The sequence below is a fragment of the Equus caballus genome, chromosome 25, assembly GCF_041296265.1.
Source record: "Equus caballus isolate H_3958 breed thoroughbred chromosome 25, TB-T2T, whole genome shotgun sequence".
Taxonomy (NCBI): Eukaryota; Metazoa; Chordata; class Mammalia; order Perissodactyla; family Equidae; genus Equus; species Equus caballus.
Genome location: NC_091708.1, coordinates 9,690,928 through 9,712,201, shown reverse-complemented (window position 1 = coordinate 9,712,201; position 21,274 = coordinate 9,690,928). Strand labels below are relative to the sequence as shown.

Below are 21,274 nucleotides of genomic sequence, written 5' to 3'. Positions count from 1 at the left end.
AGCGTTTGGAAGGATGAGCCAGGTCCAGATCAGCAATTTGGACTTTATCCATAGGTGGTGTATCCTGTAGCACGATAACCAGATTTATGAACTTTGTGGGAGGCAGGGCAAGACTAGAGCCAGGCGAACCACTTCAGCAGCTGTTAGAATAGTCCAAACCTAAAAGGAGGAATTGGACTAGGGGATGTCCTGGTGGGGACGAAGAGGAGGAGATAGATTTGAAAGATATTCAGGAGGTGGAATTGATGGGCTTAGGAGGTACAGAGTAGGAACAGAGAAGACAAGCATGTCAGGGTGTTTGGAGGAATGGAAGTTCATAACTGAGTAAGAGAACAAGGAAGGAGGAGCAGGTTTGGAAAAGAAAATGAGTTTACTTTGGAACACTGACTTCAAGGTGTGTATGGGACAGGAGATACCTGGTAGGCATTTGGAGTTGTCAAGTTTGTAGGCACTGGCTATAGGTGCCAGCGAGGCCTTGAAGATTAGTTGTTGTTGAATCTTACTCATCTTCTTCCTCAGCATTAATCACAGTGCTTTGTATATAGGGGGTGTGAATAGATCTCCTCCCTTATAAGATGTGATCTTGAATCTTGGGGAAGTAACTTCCTCTCTCAAGACCTGTTTCGCTTTCTGCAAGTGAGAGAGTTGAACTAGATCAGTTGTTCTCAAAGTCTGCAACAGTCTGGTATGTTGGGATCAGCTGCGAGGTATGGCAAGTCATTTTTAATAATAAAGAACTGATGTTTGCTTGCCTTTTAAATGAGAGTAGATTTATGTTTCTCTTTCTTAATTGCATTCCAGTGTGTTTTCTTAAGTATAAGAAAGGGGAGGGGTTATAGCTGGTCTGCTGGAATTTCAGGGCTCTGGGTGTACCAGTGGACGTGTCACACAGGAGTGCTGGTGTGAAAAAGTTAAGAATCACTGTACTAAATGGTGGTTAAGGACTTACAACTGCAAAATTTATGTTTATATCGAGGACCCATCATTCTGATTATAAATAATTTTTATTTTTCCAACTTCAGGAACTCTATTTTAAGAATCTCTCAAGACGAGAAAAACAAGTCATGGAGAAGAATGGAAATAACCGAAAGCTTCGGGTTTGCGTTGCTACTTGCAACCGTGCCGATTATTCTAAACTTGCCCCGATCATGTTTGGCATTAAAACAGAACCTGAGTTCTTTGAACTTGATGTGGTGGTACTTGGCTCTCACCTGATAGATGACTATGGGTAAGATGAAAGCATTTTCCTATGATACTCTTCATTGGAACATGGTGGCAGTACTGGAGAGAGCTTGCATCTCAGAGCCATGTGGAACTAGCTTCAAATCCCACTTCTACCACTTACTTTTACGTGGCCTTGGAGAAGTTGCTTAGCATCTCTAAGCCTCAGGTTCCCCAGTTACAAAATGGAGTGGAAACCTATGTTGTATGTTATTATGAAGAATGGAGATAGTGATATAAAGTGTCCATCACACTGATGCTGCTTAATAGATGCTTGATAAAGGATAGCTATAAATATTTTTATTTATTATTACATTCAGGAGAAATTAAATACATATTGTGTGACTATAATAATGTGATTCCATGCAATCTGTTTTGTGAGTTCTAATGGTAATTCTACATTAAAACCGGTATATAGATCAACAGCATATAAAGTAGTAGCTGTGGAAGAAGATTTTAAAATCTAATTGACCTACAAGGTAAAGTAGAATGTTATATTACCATTACCATTGGTATTTATTTTGGTGATATTAGGTTTGTTACTGATTGCAGTCTAAATTTGAAAAATGAAAGTTGGGAAGTCTTTGAGGGAGCAGAATGTATAAACCAAAGATGAACACTCATTGTGTCACATGTAATAAAATGGCATTTAGAGCACCCTTGTGGCATGAAAATGTTAATGCATCCTCCTAAGATGGTCAGAAATACAATATTACACAGCCATGTGTTACTTAACGATAGGGACACATTCTGAGAAATGCTTGTTAGGCGATTTTGTTGTGTGAACATCAGAGAGCACTCACACAACCCTAGCTGGTACAGCCTACTGCATGCCTAGGCTCTGTGGCACTCAGGGTACCACCTTCGTATATGCAGTCTATTGTTGACCGAAATGTCCTTGTGTGTCACATGATTGTATGTGAAAAAAGCTTGTGTTAAAGTAAAATTGTCTTTTTCAGACTGTTCTTTAAGAATGAGACAATAACAACAGAAAAAACAAATAACATTTGCCTCCAAAAACCAATTTGCTCTAAGAAAGTACTTAAAGAGTAGAGAAGAAACTTATGGATAGCTCAGGAAAATCAGATTTAAAACATATGACATGAATTCTGGCTATCTAAGAAAATCCACTGGTTCTTACATACACAGGACAAAGATAGGACAAAGCAGAAGAAAAATCTTAGCTAGAGCCTGAGATGAAAATCTAAGTGGGTCCTTTTACTTCTGTGAGAAAAGTTTAACAGGAAGACTAATGGGAGAGAGGCTCTTAAAGAAACCGTCGTAGGTTTCTTATCTGGCTACCACAGTAATTAAGCCTGGAAAGGTAGTATTTGTCTGGTGAGGCTGTTAAATAGGAAACTTGACTACTACTTAATGGAGATGTATGTTTAAAGTACATTCTCATATAAGAAATTGGTTGCTTTGGGGAGGAGGGACGGCATGACTGGGAAACAAAAGTGAGAAGGTAGCCTTTTCACCATAGAACCTTTTGTGTCTTGAGTTTTAAACCACATGAATGTATTATCTAGTTTAAAAAGACATTAAAACAGCAGAAAAAATCAGCTACCTTCTATTTCAACTACTTGGATATTTTTTTAAAAATAGCATTTTTACACTCTTAAGAATTGGCAAAAAAGGAAATCAAATAAGTACCAATCAACTACTTAGAAATTCATGTGTTCATTTATTTCCTGCATGAGTTGGTAATACAAAATATTAAAACATTTTAGAGTGGTTTTATGTCTACACCAAAACTGAGCAGGAGGTACAAAGGTTTCCCATATAGGTCCCTGTCCTCACACATGCATCACCTCCCCCATTACCAACATCTCCCACCAGAGTGGTTCATTTGTTACAACTATGAACCAATATTGACACGTCATTATCATCCAAAGTCCATAGTTTACTTTAGGGTTCAACATGGTGGTTTAAATTCTGTAGGTTTGGACAAATGTATAATGACATATTTCCACCATTATAGTGTCATACAGCGTTGTTTCACTGCCCAAAAAGGCTGCTCTGCCTACTCATCCCCCCTCCCCTCAACCCCTAGCAACCAGTGATCTTTTTACCATCTCCATAGGTTTGTCTTTTCCAGGACGTCATATATTGGAATCATACAGTATACAGCCTCTTCGGATTGGCTTCTTTCACTTAGTAATATGCATTTAAGTCTCCTTCATGTATTTTCATGTCTTGATAGTCATTTCTTTTTAGCGCTGAATAATCCATTGTCTGGATGTACTATAGCTTATCCATTCACCTACTGAAGGACATCTTGGTTGCTTCCAAGTTTCAGCAATTATGAATAAAGCTGCTGTAAGCATCCATTTTGCAGATTTTTGTGTGGACATAAGTTTTCAGCTCCTTTGGGTAAATACCAAGGAGCACAATCGCTAGATTGTATGGTTTAGTTTTCTAAGAAACCGCCAACCTATCTTCCAAAGTGGCTGTGACATTTTGTATTCCTACCAGCAGTGAGTGAGAGTTCCTGTTGTTCCACATCCTCCCAGCATTTGGTGTTGTCAGTGTTCTGGATTTTGGCCATTCTAATAGATGTGTAGCGGTATCTCCTTGTTGTTTTAATTTGCGTTTCCCCGATGACATATGATGTGGAGTATCTTTTCATATGTTTATTTACCATCTTTATATCATCTTTGGTGAGGTGTCTGTTAAGATGTTTAGCCTATTTTTTAATTGGGTCGTTTTCTTATTGTTGAGTTTTAAGCCTTTGGATGCAACAAGAAATCCTAAGGGAAATTAGAAAACATTTTGAACTGAATAATAAATATTACAGTATATCAAAAGTTTTGGGTATAGATGAAGCAGTGCTTGGGGGAAATTTATATCTTTAAATACTTACTAAGAAAGAGAAGTTCAGAGTCAATGATCTCTTACCACTCTATTAAACAACAAAAAGATGAGAAAATTAAACCCAAAGTAAATAGAAGGGAGGAAACAATGAAGAGTGAAAATCAATGAAATATAAAAATAGAGAAAATTAACGAAGCCAGAGGGTCTTTGAAAATATTAATAAAATTGACAAACTCCTAGCAAAGCATAAGAAAAAGAGAGAGAACACAGGAATTAACAATATAAGATGACAAAGAGGATATCACTGCTGATCTTACAGCCTTAAAAGAATAAAAAGGGAATAGTAGGCCAATAAATTTGGCAATCAGTTTAGATAAAGTAGACAAACTCCTTGAAAAAACACTGCTTACCAAAACTGACACAGAAAAAGTAGAAAAATCTCAATAGCCCTATATTTATTAAAGAAATTGAATTCATTATCATACACTTCCTATAAAAATAATTTCCCACAAAGATGGCTTCACTTATTATATCAAATATTTAAGGAAGAAATAACATCAATCTTATACAAAGTCTTTAGGAAAATAGAGGAGCAGGGAACTTTGCCAGATTGTTATATAAAGTCAACATAATCCTGATATCAAAACCTGATAAGTACATTATAAGAAAGGAAAATTCAGACCAGTATCCCTTGTGAACATACAGTTGTCCCTCAGTATCTGAGGGGATGTTAGTTCTAGGACCCTTCCCACAACCCCGGAAGGGGAAACACCTGATCATTTCACAGATGTCAAAAAAGCATTTGACAAAGTTAAACAACCAGTTATGATAGAAACTCTGAGCAAACTTGAAATAGAAGGGAAATTCCTCAGTCTGGTAAAGGCCACCTGTGAAAAACCTATAGCTAATATAAAATTATGCTTTCCCCTTGAGATTGGGAACAATGTAAGGATTTCTACTTTGACTACTACTCTTCAACTTGTACTGGACATAACAGCCAATGCAAAAAAGCAAGAAATAGAAGTAAAGGCACAAAGATTGTCTTTAATTACAGAAAACATGATGGTTTGTGTAGGAAAATCCAGAGGAGTCCATAAAATGGCTATGAGAACATCTGTGGTGTAAAATGAAGTATGTGAAGAATCCTTCATGATCTAATAATATAGTGTTGAATGGATTAAGTAGATTACAAAATCGTATGATGTCTTCTCAGCTGTGTTAAAATATGCATAGAGTGGCTAGAAAGAAAGAAATCAAAATGATAACACTGATAATGCTGAGTAGTAGGTTTAGGGATGTTAACTTTCTGTATTTTCCAATTTTAAAATAATAAATTTAGTATATTTATTTAGAAAAAAGCAATCTCTTTTGCAATCTAGTCATAACAGGAAATTTGAAGGCATTGACACTTGCTGCTGTTATTGAAGCATGAAAGAGACAAAACTGCGTTTCACAGCCAATTTAATGCTGTGAAACCTACATTTCACCCCATGCAGAATTATGCTGCATTGACTGTACTAGACAAAGAAAATTCAGGAGATAATTTCCATCATTCAGAAATTTATATTATAGTGACATGCCAGGTATCCTGATTCCCTTTTTTTCCAATAAAAAAAAAGAGCTTTGCCTTTGTAAATTAAAGTTTTTTCTATTAAGTAGCATATTGCTTTTTAAAAATTTATAAATATAAAAAAAAGTGACCATTCTTAAAAGTGTGGTCTCTTTTTTTCCTAATAAAAAAATTGTGCCTGAGGTATTTCTCCCTCCAGGTATTGACCAGGAGGAGGCGTGGGTGGGACTGCCAAGGTGCTGGGTGTGCTCTGTCTTGATCTGAGGTGTTCGTGTAGAATAGTTAATCAAGCCATCTGTGCATTTATGGTCTGTGCTTTTAATTTGTGTGTGTGTTATACTTCAATTTATTTATTTTAACAAGTAAATTTTATAAAGTACTTCTCCTTTCAGGGTTGATGTTAGATTGCTTTCCTCCTATGTTTTTATGACCTTATGTTTAAGAACATGCTCTCACATCCTTCTTTCTTTCCTGCTTTAGAAACACATATCGCATGATTGAACAAGATGACTTTGACATTAACACCAGGCTACACACGATCGTTAGAGGGGAAGATGAGGCAGCTATGGTGGAGTCAGTAGGCCTGGCCCTAGTGAAGCTACCAGATGTCCTTAATCGCCTGAAGCCTGATATCATGATTGTTCATGGAGACAGGTTTGATGCCCTGGCTCTGGCTACGTCTGCTGCCTTGATGAACATCCGAATCCTTCACATTGAAGGTGGGGAAGTCAGTGGAACCATTGATGACTCTATCAGACATGCTATAACAAAACTAGCTCATTATCATGTGTGCTGCACCCGAAGTGCTGAGCAACACCTCATATCCATGTGTGAGGACCATGATCGCATCCTTTTGGCAGGCTGCCCTTCCTATGATAAACTTCTCTCTGCCAAGAACAAAGACTACATGAGTATCATTCGGATGTGGCTAGGTACGTATCAGACTTTATTCAGTCTAATGGTGGTTTTTGTCAGTGTTGGGTATGTTTCAGTCTTCAGAAACTATTGTGGATAGAATATTCCATTTTCAATCAGAACACTAAAGTCTTTGTTCATAGATCTCACCCTATGGTACGACTTCACCTCTCTGAGACTCACCTTTTCTGTAAATTAGGCTTAATGAATTGAATTTTTAAAATCTATACTATAATTTATAGAATAGAATGCTTTTAATACATTAAATATAATGTTATAGGTGAGTATTTAGTTACAAGGACAGATCCTGATATAACAAAAAGGGAAAAAAAAGCAAGTTACAAAGTTATATGTAAAATATGATGCCATTTTTATAAAAACTATATTATAATAGGAAAATTATTAACTTTTCTAAAATATTAGAAAAGTTAGGAAGTATGTATACCAAGTCATTTATTTCTGGTTAGTAGATTTATGAGTGCTTTGATTTTTGTTTTCCTATATTTTGTTTTTCAGTACAATGAAAAAAATTATTTTAAATTTTAGTGCCCTTCTTATGGGACTGTTGGAGATGATAAATGTTGAAAGCAGTAATTGGCCATAAGTACTTATTAATATAAGAGATGATGATTATTAAGAAGAAGTCATAATTGTCTGGTTAGAGTTTGTTATCACTGTAAATAAGCCTGAAGCTCTAAAATCTTCACTTATCAATGATCTAGCTTTCTGGAAATTACCTTTTGCTAATTAGAGGCAAAAAAGATAGGTTTATAAACAGAATGTCAATTGGTTAATTTATAGTGAAAGTACTATCTAGAGGACAAATCAATTAATCATCTATTTAGGACTCTCCTTTTTTTGGAGAGGGTGTGGAGAGAAGGGAACCCTCATTGCTGGTTTTTTCTCCAGAACAATCAAGGACTCTCCTTTTTTAAGAGGAAGATCTATTGAATAATGAAATTAATGAATAGAAAATTGATCTAGTGATTGTGCATATTTTTAATCCAGATAATATTAGAACAGGAAAGGAATCGGGCTTTTCCTACTATATAAGTTAATCCATTCTATATATTTCCTATTCTTGGACAAATGTGTAGTTATCAGGGAACCTTTCTAGATAATGCTGATAGAACAAACTTCTCTCTCTCCAGTCTCTCTTTTTTATATGCTTCTAAGTAAACAGTCTTGCATTTTACTCTGATTATACTGTTAGCTCTCTATATATTCTGAAAAAGTGTATATTTGAAAAACTTGTAATGAATGGAAAATAACCCTTATAAAGCAGAATGCAAGATTGTACCTGTAGGGCTTAAGGTTATATTTGGAACTGTCGAAGCAGTTTCCTTATGAAAAGAAGGATGAAAAAATAGTAAAAACTAGATTTTTTTTAAACCAGTGGAAAAGAAAACACAAGACAGTGAGTCTGCACCTTTCACTGCTGGCAATAAGACATTTGGTGCAAAGCCTGTAACTGCTTCTCCTCTGTAACTTCTGATGGTTTTACTTTGCTTATAGGAAAAATAAGGTTGAGTAGGGCACTCAGAACATGCAGATTATAACCAGAACATTAATAAATAACAGTCCTAATAAAAATATTAGCACAGTTAAAAAGACATGTTATTCCTAATAATGAAAGAAATACCACAGTAAATATGGAACTTTACAACACAAAACAAAACGATGATGCCTTCATGGAAAGGGCGTTGTGGAAGGGCTGAAGCTGCTGAGTTCTGGAGACAAAGGCAGAGTGATCATCAGAAGTCGCCCATGGAGAAGCAGGCGCGGGCTCTGCATGTATCCTTGTCGGGGACAAGTAGCTCTGGCTCGTCTCATTTTCTTTTTCACCAGTTGAAAAAAAGACATCTAGTTTTTGTTCTTTTACCATCCTTCTTTTATAAAGAACCTGCTTAAATGGCTCCATATGGAACCTTAAGTGACAAAGTGCAGTCCTGCTGCGTTCTACATTATATGGCTGTTTTCTCTGTACTACAAATGTTTCTTAATCACACTTAAAGTAGAAGATAAATGAGAAGTGGAAAGCTCTCGTGGGGTAAACTGGAATTTTTCTTTCTTTTCACCTTTCACTTAGCCCTTGGCCATAACTTGTAGCAATAAGTTGTGTAGAATGATCCCCTGCATGGGACTGCAGAAGCTCCATACGTCCTCACTATCAAAGAAAAACTGTCACCAAAAAGAAAGCACAAAAATCAGAGAGACTTGCCCTAAAAGTGTTCTCTAGACAGAGTACATGGGCAAACTGAGCCAAGGAGAGAATGCCGGGTGAAGGGGCCTTGTGACGAGTACCATATTTCTCCACAGAGAAATCCATTTGTTGCGTACATTTACGTTAAGGTTCTTTGGATTCAGCCGTGAGGGATCCTGTATGAATAACTCAACTGCTCCATTAAAGGCTGACATCATTCCTCTGTTCACCAGTCCCAGATGAGCTAATTCATATGGCAGAAATACACACTGTAGCGGGACTAGTTTGTGCCTGCGGTCAGATTGCCACATATACATAGCATTTCCATATCCTTGCCCTGAAGATACTTCTTTTATTATTACTCCTCCTCCCAAGTTTTTCTTCTCTTTGAAATAGTTTCTTTCTAATGGCCCTGATTTATAGCTAGTAGATTATCTGAATTTATGTTGATCTTATCCTTCTAGACTATTGCTTCTTATGGATTCTTTTAGGGCTTTAGGTCTTTTTCTTGCTTTGTACAAAAATTTAATAATTATATCATCCCCACTCTCAGTTTATAATATAAGATGGGTCTAATAATTTTTTAAAATAAAATTTTGGAGACTGCAGTCTTTTAAATCAATACTACTGAAGATTCTTAGTAAAAATTATGTTACCATTAAACCATAAAAAATTGCTACTAGTTGAATTTGGAAATTAATGATAAACTTATAGTTCATGATGAAGTTGATCATTAAAATTAATATCACAAAGAAATATATTCTTTCATTAAAAATAAGCAGTGGAGTTCATTTTCAGTTTTATGGGATAATATAGGCTCTCTTGATAAAGGTTTTGTGTTATTTGACATAGCACTGGCTGTTTGAACCTTTTACACTTTGCGCATTTGCTGAGGAACTGTCCTTGGGATCCTAGCCTGGGGATGAGTAAAACCTTTCTAGTTCCTGTGAATAGAGTTAGAAACATTTCTGTTTGTTGAATCTGGTGGGCGATGGTATGGGGAAGCTGCTCTGCATTAGATGAAGTATATTTAATGCTCATTCGATCTCTAAATGCAACACATTATTATTCACTAATATGGCTGATAATTCATTAGAAACACTAGTTAGAGATTGAGAAGATTCACATTTTTCTAATGCTTTGAAATATTTTGGGTTTTAAAACGGTGAATTCTGGTGTCTGCTATTTAAAGTTATATACTTTGTTTGTGGTAGCAAGCGCCTTTGTAAGATGTTGTTTGCTGAATCCTTGGACATGTTGCTCTAAGTTCTTATTGTTTGATCCTAATTTGGATGTCCTGCTTAGAGAGTGAATTCCTTAGAATTCTTAAAAGCACAGACTTTGCGGTCTTGCTTTTTAGAATTTGCTTCCTCCTCCTTTAAGATTCGTAACTAATGAAGCAATGTGGTTTGATTTTCTTTAAACAGGTGATGATGTAAAATCTAAAGATTACATTGTTGCACTACAGCACCCTGTGACTACTGACATTAAGCATTCCATAAAAATGTTTGAATTAACATTGGATGCACTTATCTCATTTAACAAGCGGACCCTAGTTCTGTTTCCAAATATTGATGCAGGTAATTGAACTTGAAAATGAAAGTATGCCAGCTACCTGTCCCGTGTTATGTTTCTATTATCTCTTCTTTTTACTGCCCTTCCTATCTTGCTTATGTTATCATTGAAGCCCACTCTATTCTGAAATTTATTCCGATTTTCAAAGGATCATCAATTTTGCAGTAGATCAAAGAGTTTGTGATGTTTTTGTCAAGTTTAGTAGAAACTTAATAGGAAAAAAATAAATACTAAAAAAAGATCTCTCTAATCTCCATTCTAATTCCATGTTTGGTCTTCCCTCCAGTTTCCACCAACAAGAAAATGCAGTAGCCAAGAGACATATACCTTAAAAGGTGAAAGAGTGTCCCTGGGAAAGTAATGGTCCCACTGACCTCAGTAAAATAGCCCTTCCTGTTATTTTGTGTTCTCTGGCATATCTGTGATACCTTAAAATAAGATCGAACTTAAGCGGTCTAGACCTGGAGTCCCCAGCCAGTTGGTCCTGAAGCCTGACATGGTTGATCACCTACTGGTGGATGGTACTGTCAGCTTTGGTGCTATGAGACCTTAAGCAGGTTAATGGGATGTGATGTATAAGTGAGAAATGCCAGAGTCGGGCCTGACATTGAGGAACCTGCAAATACTGGTTATTATTAGCCAACAACACTCATTGCTGAGCTCTTAGGCATTTTTGGTAAAGGAGGCAGGAACCCTTTTCTGCAGTGCCAAGATGTCGCCATGTTACTCTGAAAGACTCCTTCTCTTAGGGCTTCTTGAATAATCTTTTCTGTTAGGGGAAACAAAGTAGGGTATTAGTTGAAAGAAAAATTAAGAACCCTCAACCCAGATTTTGTCTAGGTAATGTGTCAATATTTCAAAAACCTTAATGTTTATCCTTTTCTAATTCTTTAAATTTTTGTAAAATATTTGTAATATTATATATCTCTCGTTCAATATTCATTGTCAGTTATATTCTGCTTATAATATTCTTTCCTGCTTGTATACACTTTAGAATTAGAGATCCTTTCCCCTAATAAAGGGTCCTAGAATGCCTAAATTATGTCTGCCACTTGCCTCTCCTCCTCACAGGATTTTTGATAAAATACGCAAGGAACAATAGGGAAATAAGAATCAAGGCATCACTTTCTCATCATCTGGCTTAGTGCCCAGTTCCTTAAGGTAGGGCTTGCTAGAAAACAGGATTAGTGCCTGTGGTTTAGTCTTAAGGCCAAAGGGAAGCCTTCGCCTGAGCCCAAATCTGAATCTTCTGGTGTGCCCTGCACTACAGTAATTCTGGGTGCTGACTGGCGTGCTCTGGCAGGAGAGAAGTGGCCAGGCCTGTTCTGAGGAGTTAGACCCTGAGTCTATTACCTAGCTTGCCACATAGAGAAAATTCAAGAGAGAGAGAAGGCATGCATGTCCAGCTTCTGTTAAATCAGTGCCTTCCGCCCCTCAGTGAACATCATGGTATGGTTGCTGTCCTGCCTTCTAACCAATCAGATTACCACCTTTGCCTCCCTTGGTAGGCCGTAGCTAGGAAAGGGTGAGCAGAGAGGCATTAAATATTGCCTCTCCCTCATACATATGTAACATTTTTTAAAACCATGCATTTAAAATAAAATAGGAGCCATGGTATCAGAATCTATCTTTATTTTCTTAGAGCTTAGTCCATATAAGTGGGAGTGCTATCCCACTGAAGTATATTGTTGGTGTAAATGTGTGCATAGCTGAGGCAGAGGCTCTCTGATCAGCTGGGTGTGTGGAGCCCGAGACCTTTCCATTTAGGAACTCTCAGCTTAAGAGAGAGACCGTTGGCCTGTTCCAAGCCTCTTAATTGTTAAGGTAAAGGCTTTAACTGGGGCATTCATACATTGTGTTTGCTTTGCTGGGTGCTGTTTGAAAAGTCCCAACTGCTGCTATTTGAAGTTCTTAGATGAGTTGAAGCAGAGAGCTGACCAGACATTTAGATATACATCATTCATGAAAGATCAGTAACTAAAATTACTGTCTCCCTAATAACCAGTGTGAATTTTTATAGGGAGATTTCTTCAAGTGGGGCTATACTTGCCAATGAAAATGGTTTCTTTATCTTATAAACCGTTTAAGAATTGGTTCTCTTCATTTTCACAGGGAGCAAAGAGATGGTACGAGTGATGCGGAAGAAGGGCATTGAGCATCATCCCAATTTTCGTGCAGTTAAACACGTCCCATTTGACCAGTTTATCCAGTTGGTTGCCCATGCTGGTTGTATGATTGGGAACAGCAGCTGTGGGGTACGAGAGGTGGGAGCTTTTGGGACACCCGTGATCAACCTAGGAACACGTCAGATTGGAAGAGAAACAGGTATCTACCCTTGCTTCTATTTCACGTGACTAGGCTTGATACTCATATGAATTATGACAAGGTATGCAGGTATCAGTGCTAGCATATATTTTTATGAACAAGTGAGTGAATGAAGTTAATGACCAATTGTAGCCTAAAATCTATAAATAGTACACAGTGATTATCAAATTTTTTTAGGGCTCTACTTATTTACATTTTTATTGTCTTTGTAATATCAGTTAGAGCTAAGAGTTTCTTAATTATATTTCACTTTCTGGGCCCAGTAGAGTCCCTAAAGGGGGCTTTAGAGCATGGCAATTCTAAGTAAGATGACCCCTTAATAACTCAAGCATAAGTAGGGTTATTATTAATGAATTTGCTAACTGTGCTAGGTCCTGTTAATAACATTAGTCACAGTTCTGATACTATATGTGGAAATGTGTTTCTGTAGCTAATGGAGAATGTGTACCATTTATGGGAGAAGAGCTGCACTAGAATCAAGGAGATCAGTGCCAGCTCTGCTCCTTCTCTGTTCCTCGTAATTGCTACCCTAACTTTCTTATCTTCAGACCTTCTTCCCCTTTCATTCCCAACGTATTACTTTGCTCCCCACTGCACAGAGAAAATAGAAGCCATCAAATGAAAATTCTTTCAACTTCAGTAATTCATTCATTAAGAAACTATTTAGGGCCAGCCTGGTGGCGCAGCGGTTAAGTTCACACATTCCGCTTCTCAGTGACCCGAAGTTCACAGGTTCAGATCCCGGCTGCAGACATGGCACCACTTGGCAAAAGCCATGCTGTGGTACGCATCCCACGTATAAAGTAGAGGAAGATGGGCACAGATGTTAGCTCAGGGCCAGTCTTCCTCAGCAAAAAGAGGAAGATTGGCAGTAGTTAGCTCAGGGCTAATCTTCCTCAAAAAGAAAAGAAAAGAAAAGAAAAGAAACTATTTATAAGCACCTACTATGCGCTAGGCACTGGGTTTGGCAGTAAACTAGACTACCAAAGGCTGAGCACTCGTGTAACTTCCATTCTAGTTGGAGGGGAGATAGATGATAGATTAAAAAGAAAGAAAGAAAAAAATCAGAATTTCTGTGTGCTGTGCCAGCTGTAACACAAGGTAATATGATGGGCTACATTAGATTGGATAAGGGAAGGCCTTGAGGAGATGACACTTAAGCTGAGATCTAAATAACAAGGAATCAACTGTGTGAGGATCAGGGAGAAGCAGAGGGAGCAGCCAGTTTGAAGACCCTAAGGTAGGAACAAGCTTGATGTATTTGAGAAACAGGGCGGCCAGCAGAGCTGTAGAGTAATAGGCAAAAGGAAGAGTGATACAAGATTATGTTAGAGAAGGAGGCAGGCCTCTGTGAGCCAGAGTAAATGATCTGGAATTTTTTCTAAGGATGATAGGAAGCCATTTAAGGGAGAGGATGAGATGATATGACTTGCATTTTGGAAAGATCGCTCTGGCTGCGCTCTCCATATATGGAGAGTGGGACGTGGTGGGACAGGAGTGGAAGCAGGGTGACCAGTGAAGGGGTTATTTCAGTTCATATGAGAGACGATAGTGGCTTAGACCACATGGTGGTATTAGAGATGGAGAAAAGTTAGATTTGGGGTTTGTTATGGTACTTGCTGATGCTTGGATGTGAACGGTGAAAGGAAGAAAGCAATCAACAGTAACTCTTAGATGTTTGTTTTGAGCAGTGGGGTTACTCTTTCCTGACATGGAGGATACTGAGGGAGGAACAGATTTGGGAGGGAGTGGAATTAAGAGTTCTTGAATGGCCACATTAAGTTTGCGATACCTATTAGATACCAAAGTGGACAAGACAGGTAAGCAGCTAGATAGTTCCAGAGAGAGTTTAGTTGGAGATATAAATTTGAGAATGATTGGCATATAGATGGTGTTTAGTTAGGATATCAGTTCTGCTGCTGTAACAGAGAGACAAAATAATAGTGTCTAAGAAAGTTAGATTTTCTTTGTTTCTCATTAGTATGGCAGCTCCACAGTCAAAGACTTTAGGCTTCATTCATCTTCTTGATGGGTGCTGCAACTCTTGCTGTTAAGTTCACATTTTAGCCACTGGGAAGGAGGAGAGGTGAAGATGTCAAGGATGAACAAAGTCACAAGCCTACAGCTAGCTGCATGGGACGCTGAAGAATATAGTCTAGCTGGGTGACCAGACGCCCAGCGAAAAATTCTGTTAGTAGTATGGAGAAAAGATATTGAGGATAATGGCACACTCTGCCAGAGACGATAGTTAAAACCAAAGCACTAAATAAGATTACCCCAAGGAGAACGTGTAAATAAGGAAGAGACTGGAGCCCAGGACCAACCTCTGGAGCCTTAAATATTTAGTGTTCGGGTGAGGAGGGAAGGACCAGCAAAGCATACTGAAAAGGAACTGCCAATGAGGAAAACCAGCAGTGTGAAATCATTAAAGCCCAGAAAATAGTGTTTCACAGAGACGGACGCTGCTTTGAATGCTGCTGAGAGCTCAAATAAGATGTGAACAAAGAATTGAGTGCTGGATTTGGCAACGTGGTCCTTTTTCAAAAGGAGTCTGTGCTTTCTGTGACCACACTTATATAAACACAGGCCCATCCGTCCTTTCCTTCCCTCTCACCTTCTTTACATTGGAGGGCGTGGGGTGTCTGGTCTCTCCTGCCTGTCCACTACCTAACTTTCTACCTGTGTTCTAAATCCCCACCCTTCCTGCCTTCTCAGGACCTGTCAGTCATCCTTTTTCTGCCCTGTGTCTTTAGCTTCTTTATCATTGAAACATGCCCAGGCCTCTCACATCTTAAAAACAAAACAGTGCAAAACATCCCCTTCTGTGAGCCCACACCTCTCTCCAGCCACCACTCTTCTGCTCTTCTCCTCTTCTTAGGCAAGTCTGTTGAAAAACATGGCCATTTTCATTGTATTTACTTCCTCACATTGGTCAGAAAATGTATGGAGAAAAAGTGACTGCCTGAACAGCTGACTGGCTCACTGACTAACTGACCAACCTGGCCTGACCAGCTGATTGAACAACTGGCTCAGTAGATGGAAGGCAGTGCAGATGGAAAGAGTGGGCATGGTAGATGGCTAGATGAGTGGTGAGTGGATACTAGATTAATCCAACCTTACTTATTTCAATAAACAAACAAAAGCTTAATTTATTCTCTTTGGGAATAAAGGACCCTCGCGTCCTTAAGTATTTGATATACGGAAATCTTGCTGTGAGTGCTTTAAAGGGTAGAAAGTAGAAAAGTTGATGTTTCTCTAACAGAAGGCGACTCATTTGAAGTCCTCTGGGTTTCAGGGTCCATTGTGAGTACAACACACTGCTAATTTCTTTATTCTTTGAATATTCCCACTTCTGAATCATTATAATGTGTCACTGGATTTACTTAGGGGAAAATGTCCTTCATGTCCGGGATGCTGATACCCAAGACAAAATACTGCAAGCGCTGCACCTTCAGTTCGGTAAACAGTACCCTTGGTGAGTATATACCCGCGTAAAAAAAGTGATTTAAAAGGGGAGCTGCCTCTGGCACCATTTTCACTGTTTAATCCTCCTAACAGAGCTCTCATTCTACTTCCCTGGGGTCTCCAGCTGCTGGTGAGACAGGGCTTGCTAAGATACCCTGTATTACTCCACCAAGGGTTCCAATGGAGAATAATGTTTTTATTTGTCTCAGTTAATTAATATAGCACTTCTGCTAGGAAATACTTCTTTAGCCTACTTTGAATTTCTATAAATATTAGAAATTAATGTAACTGATTTTCTTTAAAAAGTCTAGTTCAGGGGCTGGCCCCGTGGCCGAGTCGTTGGGTTCGTGTGCTCCACTTCAGCGGCCCAGGGTTTCGCCGGTTCAAATCCTGGGCACGGACATGGCACTGCTCATCAAGCCATGCTGAGGTGGCATCCCACATGCCACAACTAGAAGGACCCACAACTAAAAATACACAACTATGTACCGGGGGCGCTTTGGGGAGAAAAAGGAAAAATAAAGTCTTTAAAAAAAAAAAAAAGTCTAGTTCAGCATTCTAATTAATTGAGACTGCCCTCCTTTCTATTTCAAATTAATGAGATTTCCCATATTTGAATGTTTTTTTCTGAAAGTAACTTTTTTCCTCTACAAATATAAAGATTAAAAAGCAAAATAAAGGGGCTGGCCCTGTGGCCGAATGGTTAAGTTTGCACACTCTGCTTCAGTGGCCCAGGATTTCACTGGTTCAGATCCTGGGCGTGGACATGGCACCGCTCATCAGGCCTCGCTGAGGCCGCGTCCCACACAGCACAGCCAGAGGCACTCACAACTAGAATCTACAACTATATAAAAAAAAAAAAAAAAAGCTAAATAAATTCACTGTCCCAAACTATGTTATATTCTGAAATTGGCTTAAGAGAGAGAATTTTTCTTTGATGATATAGGCATTTTGTTAATGGTATCTCAGGCTGGAATTAGTTGTGTTTCAATCAACAACAGAATCAGATACTGCATTGGTAGTATGCGGGTACTTAGTTACTATGTTGCTGAAGAGATTCAGATGTTATTTTAAAAGGAAGAAAAGCAAACTATTTATTACCCCAAGTCTCAGATTCCATTAATACCATGTTCTCAATATCACTTAATATGTATGAGAGAAGCATTTAATTTAATCTACTTTTTGGATATTACAGTTCAAAGATATATGGGGATGGAAATGCTGTTCCAAGGATTTTGAAGTTTCTCAAATCTATTGATCTTCAAGAGCCACTACAAAAGAAATTCTGTTTTCCTCCTGTGAAGGAGAATATCTCTCAAGATATTGACCATATTCTTGAAACTCTAAGTGCCTTGGCTGTTGATCTTGGTGGGACAAACCTCCGAGTTGCAATAGTCAGCATGAAGGTAAAATAACTCCTAAGGTCTTAACTTTCTATCCTCAGTAATTGATTTTTAAAAAGTATGGTTGGAAGGTAGGGCTAGAAACACACACGAGAGCTTGTAATTATGTCCCCACGGTGTTGACTTTTGGATCCAGTACGATGTTTGTCTCGCTATTTTAGTAATTATTAACATTTTAAAGAAGGAAAATTCTCAGGGAATCCAAGTTAATAGACTTCAGCTGACAATGAGAGACCCCTTAGGCACCAGAGAGGGCTTTTGCCACCCAGGAGATCTGAAATTCCACACCTGGTAACAGCTTGGAGTATGGAGGATGCTTATTACTATCTAGAAGCGCTTCTCCTCTAGAACACCGTTGTAGTTGAGTAGTAGAGCGTACCTTCAATCCCTTAACCAGACCCCATCACCGCAGTGTTGACAGAGGCTGAGAGCCTTCATAAAAACACCAAATTCTCCATGTTAAAATGATCTCTAATGACTTCGTAAAGAAGAATAAACCTACGAGAAAAACCTTTGTTTGAAATAGTTTAGATGTATCAAGTTTTAGGAGTCCATGAGAAGTAGCAAGGATTTTAAACACAAAGTTGTTTAGGTTAAATAGAGCAAAGCAAAACAAAACGTGATTTTCTCAGGAGAAGCCAAAAGGTCTCCTCTATAGATATTCTCTAAAAAGTATTAATAGAAGAATATTTTCTTAACACAAAATGATCTATTCCATATGAATGGCCAACACCCTTTGCAGTGGTGAAATCCTAGAGACATTACTGTTAAAATCAAGAAGGAAAGAAAGATGTTTTCTGCAACTTTAGCTAATGTAATTCTGGAAGTTATGAAGGGAATAAAGCAAAGAACAAACGGCAAAAATGGAGGTTGTGGACAAGGCAAAATAAAAAATAGTATTTATAGACAATATAAATAAACCAAAATCTTGTAGAATTAATAAGACAATTGAATAAAATGGCTAGATATTATGGTAAATATATAAATATCAATAACTTTCTACTTGAATGAAACTGTAGGCAAAGATTTAGGTTTTCCTCTAGGTGAGTGTCTGTCAGCCCTGACTGCACGTTAACATTAACATTACCTAGAAGCTTAAAAAACTATACAGATGCCTGGCTCTCATCCCAAACTAAGTAAATCCAAATCTCTAGGGGTGGAGGCCAGGCGTGAGTATTCGCTCCAAGCTCGCCCAGGTGGTTCTGATGCACAGTGGAGGCGGAGAGGCACAGCTGCAGGTTTGTGTGTAATGCCAGTCTTTACCGGCGGCGTTAGCCCTCACAGATGGGTGCAGTCCGTTAACAACAAAAGAATGGAAAGGAGGCCCTGCTCAGAACAAGAACAGCAAAAACTACTGAGAATCAGCTCAACCAGAAAACTGTGATCTATGTGAAGAAAATTATAAAACTGTACTGTAAAATATAAAGGCTTGAAAAGTGTCCTAGATGGGAAGGCTGAGGATTTTTTAAATTTCAGCATTTTCCAAATTGAATTGTAAGTTTAACATAATTCTAGTCAACATTTCAATGGGATTTTTTAAGGTTAATCACATTACTCTGAAATCTACTTAAAATAATGCGCAAGCGAGAAGAGCAAAGAAAAATTTTAAAAACAAGAATAATTAGGAGGGACTATCCCTGAATGGTGTTCACACATGCCACAAAGCACAGTAATTTGAACATCGTGGTGCCATACCATTATTGGCTTCAGTCATGGGAGGTGTTTAAAGCTTAACTACTTAGGATATTTGCTTAGCTGCTTCAGTATTTAAGCAAGGAAAATTTGTCAATCTCTAAGAGTAAAATATGACCTTTTAATGAAGATTCAGATTAGCCAACATTCACCTTACACTTTAAGAGAGGGGCACATCTGGTTGGCTTGGAGTTGTCATTGCTTCAACAGCCATATGCCAGGATGGCTTCCCAGGAAGCTACTTGGGTGTATCCCAGGGCCAGCCCAAGCCAGACGGTGACTCCCTTCCCAAGCAGTCATGTTAATCTGCAGTACTGTGCTACAGCAAAGTCTAATTTATTATGAAAAAGGTCAAAAGATTGACCACATGCTCCTTAGCTAAGACCAGTGAGACAGATCTCATTGTTTTTTTCTCTTTTAGGGTGAAATAGTTAAGAAGTATACTCAATTCAATCCTAAAACCTATGAAGAGAGGATTAATTTAATCCTACAGATGTGCGTAGAAGCTGCATCAGAAGCTGTAAAACTGAACTGCAGAATTTTGGGAGTAGGTGAGACTGTGAATTACATTCCCAAGAAATACTCATTTTAATGTCCACTTTATTGTCTGCTGAGTTCTGATGTGTGACTGAACATCGAGTCACTGTCTGCCCTGTGTGTAGACGGCTCCAGGTCCGACCTGTGGGCCCCAAACATGGGAGAAGCTCCCAATAAACATGGAAGAAGCACTGATGGTGCTATGAGTCTGTGGGAAGCTGTGGCCTTAGCTCAGAATTGCTTGACTTTTCCTTGCGGTCCTTGGTAGTTTTGTCTTGGGACATCTCGGGTGAATTAATTTGTGTTCACCATCCAGAAGGTTGGCACACTTTTCTAAGATTTCTCATCAGAATTATTTGCCTTGTGTTTGTGGTGGAGCTCAGGCATTTCCACTGGTGGCCGTGTAAATCCTCGGGAAGGAATTGTGCTCCATTCAACCAAACTGATTCAAGAATGGAACTCTGTGGACCTCAGGACCCCCCTATCTGACACTTTGCATCTCCCCGTGTGGGTGGACAACGATGGCAACTGTGCTGCCCTGGCGGAGAGGAAATTTGGTCAAGGAAAGGGCCTGGAAAACTTTGTGACACTGATCACAGGCACAGGTAAGAGGACTAAGAGAAAGTTGCTTCAGGAGCTTGGTTGTGGGTTGGGGCACGTCTTCAACACGCAGGCAGGCAGTTTACGACTCTGCCTTAGCCTTCACTTCCCCCTTGAGTAGAGCCCGAAGGGGAGCTGCATGTGAGAGTTTAGGCCTGCTCAGGGCTTTTCGGTGTGTGTGCCCGGCCCTGGGCTTGCTGTGACCTTCTGAATTCCCAGGAACTTGTCAGAGCTACTCAGAGCCCTTATTCCCTGAAGCTTCTCATTCCCCAGCTTTTCCTCTCGGTCTTTTTTGGTTAGTATATTGTTTGCCCCAATTGTTATTCATTACCCTAGGCAGCAGAGACTAATAAATATGTTTTGCCTTTAAATGTTTTTGACAAATGCCCCCTGGGTAACTCCCTCAGCCCCAGGAGAGTTCTGAGGGGTGTGAGATAAAGGCAAGCCCTTTGAGCTGGTTCTCCAGGAGCTGCCAAGCAGGTCAAAACAAACCACTACAATTCTTTGAGAATAAGGTTCATCCTGCTCCCTCCAGTACTGCCATCTGTACTGAGGATGGGGTTTGTTGTTCAAGGCCACCGCCAGCCTGGGGAGTAGGTGGCTGATGGGACTACAAAATACCAGAAAGCTCTCTTAGAATGTTTCAGCTTTTCTTGATTGAGCATTCCCCTGCTTGTTGCAAACTTTTGGTTAGTTTCTAGATTTCCAAAAGAGTTGATTCTGACAGTTTTGCCAGTTTATTCATTGCTTTAGTGGAGAATGGACTTTTGGGGTTCCCTACTCTGCCATTTTTGCTGTTGTCCCAATCTGTTTTTTAAATGAGGAAACAGACCCAGCTAGTAAGTGGTTGAGCCGCCATTTCATCGCAGATATGTCTAACTTCAAAACTTCTGTGCTCTTAAATTCTGCATTATATTCCTTCCTCTCTAAGCTGACGCCCTTCTTCTTAGTCTT

At 38.9% G+C, this 21,274-nt stretch overlaps 2 protein-coding genes across 7 annotated transcripts in view; one reads left to right on the top strand and one right to left on the bottom strand.

Annotated features, from left to right (window-relative positions):
• Positions 1-21,274, top strand: part of GNE (glucosamine (UDP-N-acetyl)-2-epimerase/N-acetylmannosamine kinase) — a 46,076-nt gene that overhangs the window by 17,812 nt on the left and 6,990 nt on the right. For all 6 annotated transcript variants that reach the window (XM_070250712.1, XM_001497313.7, XM_070250713.1 and 3 more), the window contains 8 exons: positions 1,023-1,228; positions 6,086-6,537; positions 10,151-10,303; positions 12,411-12,623; positions 16,011-16,098; positions 17,284-17,494; positions 19,605-19,734; positions 20,104-20,325. In XM_070250712.1, coding sequence (XP_070106813.1) covers positions 1,023-1,228; positions 6,086-6,537; positions 10,151-10,303; positions 12,411-12,623; positions 16,011-16,098; positions 17,284-17,494; positions 19,605-19,734; positions 20,104-20,325 — 1,675 coding nt within the window. The remainder of the gene's footprint in view (positions 1-1,022; positions 1,229-6,085; positions 6,538-10,150; positions 10,304-12,410; positions 12,624-16,010; positions 16,099-17,283; positions 17,495-19,604; positions 19,735-20,103; positions 20,326-21,274) is intronic.
• CLTA (clathrin light chain A) overlaps positions 2,883-21,274 on the bottom strand; it is a 51,630-nt gene continuing 33,238 nt past the window's right edge. The window contains exon 5 of the mRNA XM_070250374.1: positions 2,883-3,971. Within this exon, the coding sequence (XP_070106475.1) occupies positions 3,932-3,971 (40 nt within the window). The 3' untranslated portion in view covers positions 2,883-3,931. The remainder of the gene's footprint in view (positions 3,972-21,274) is intronic.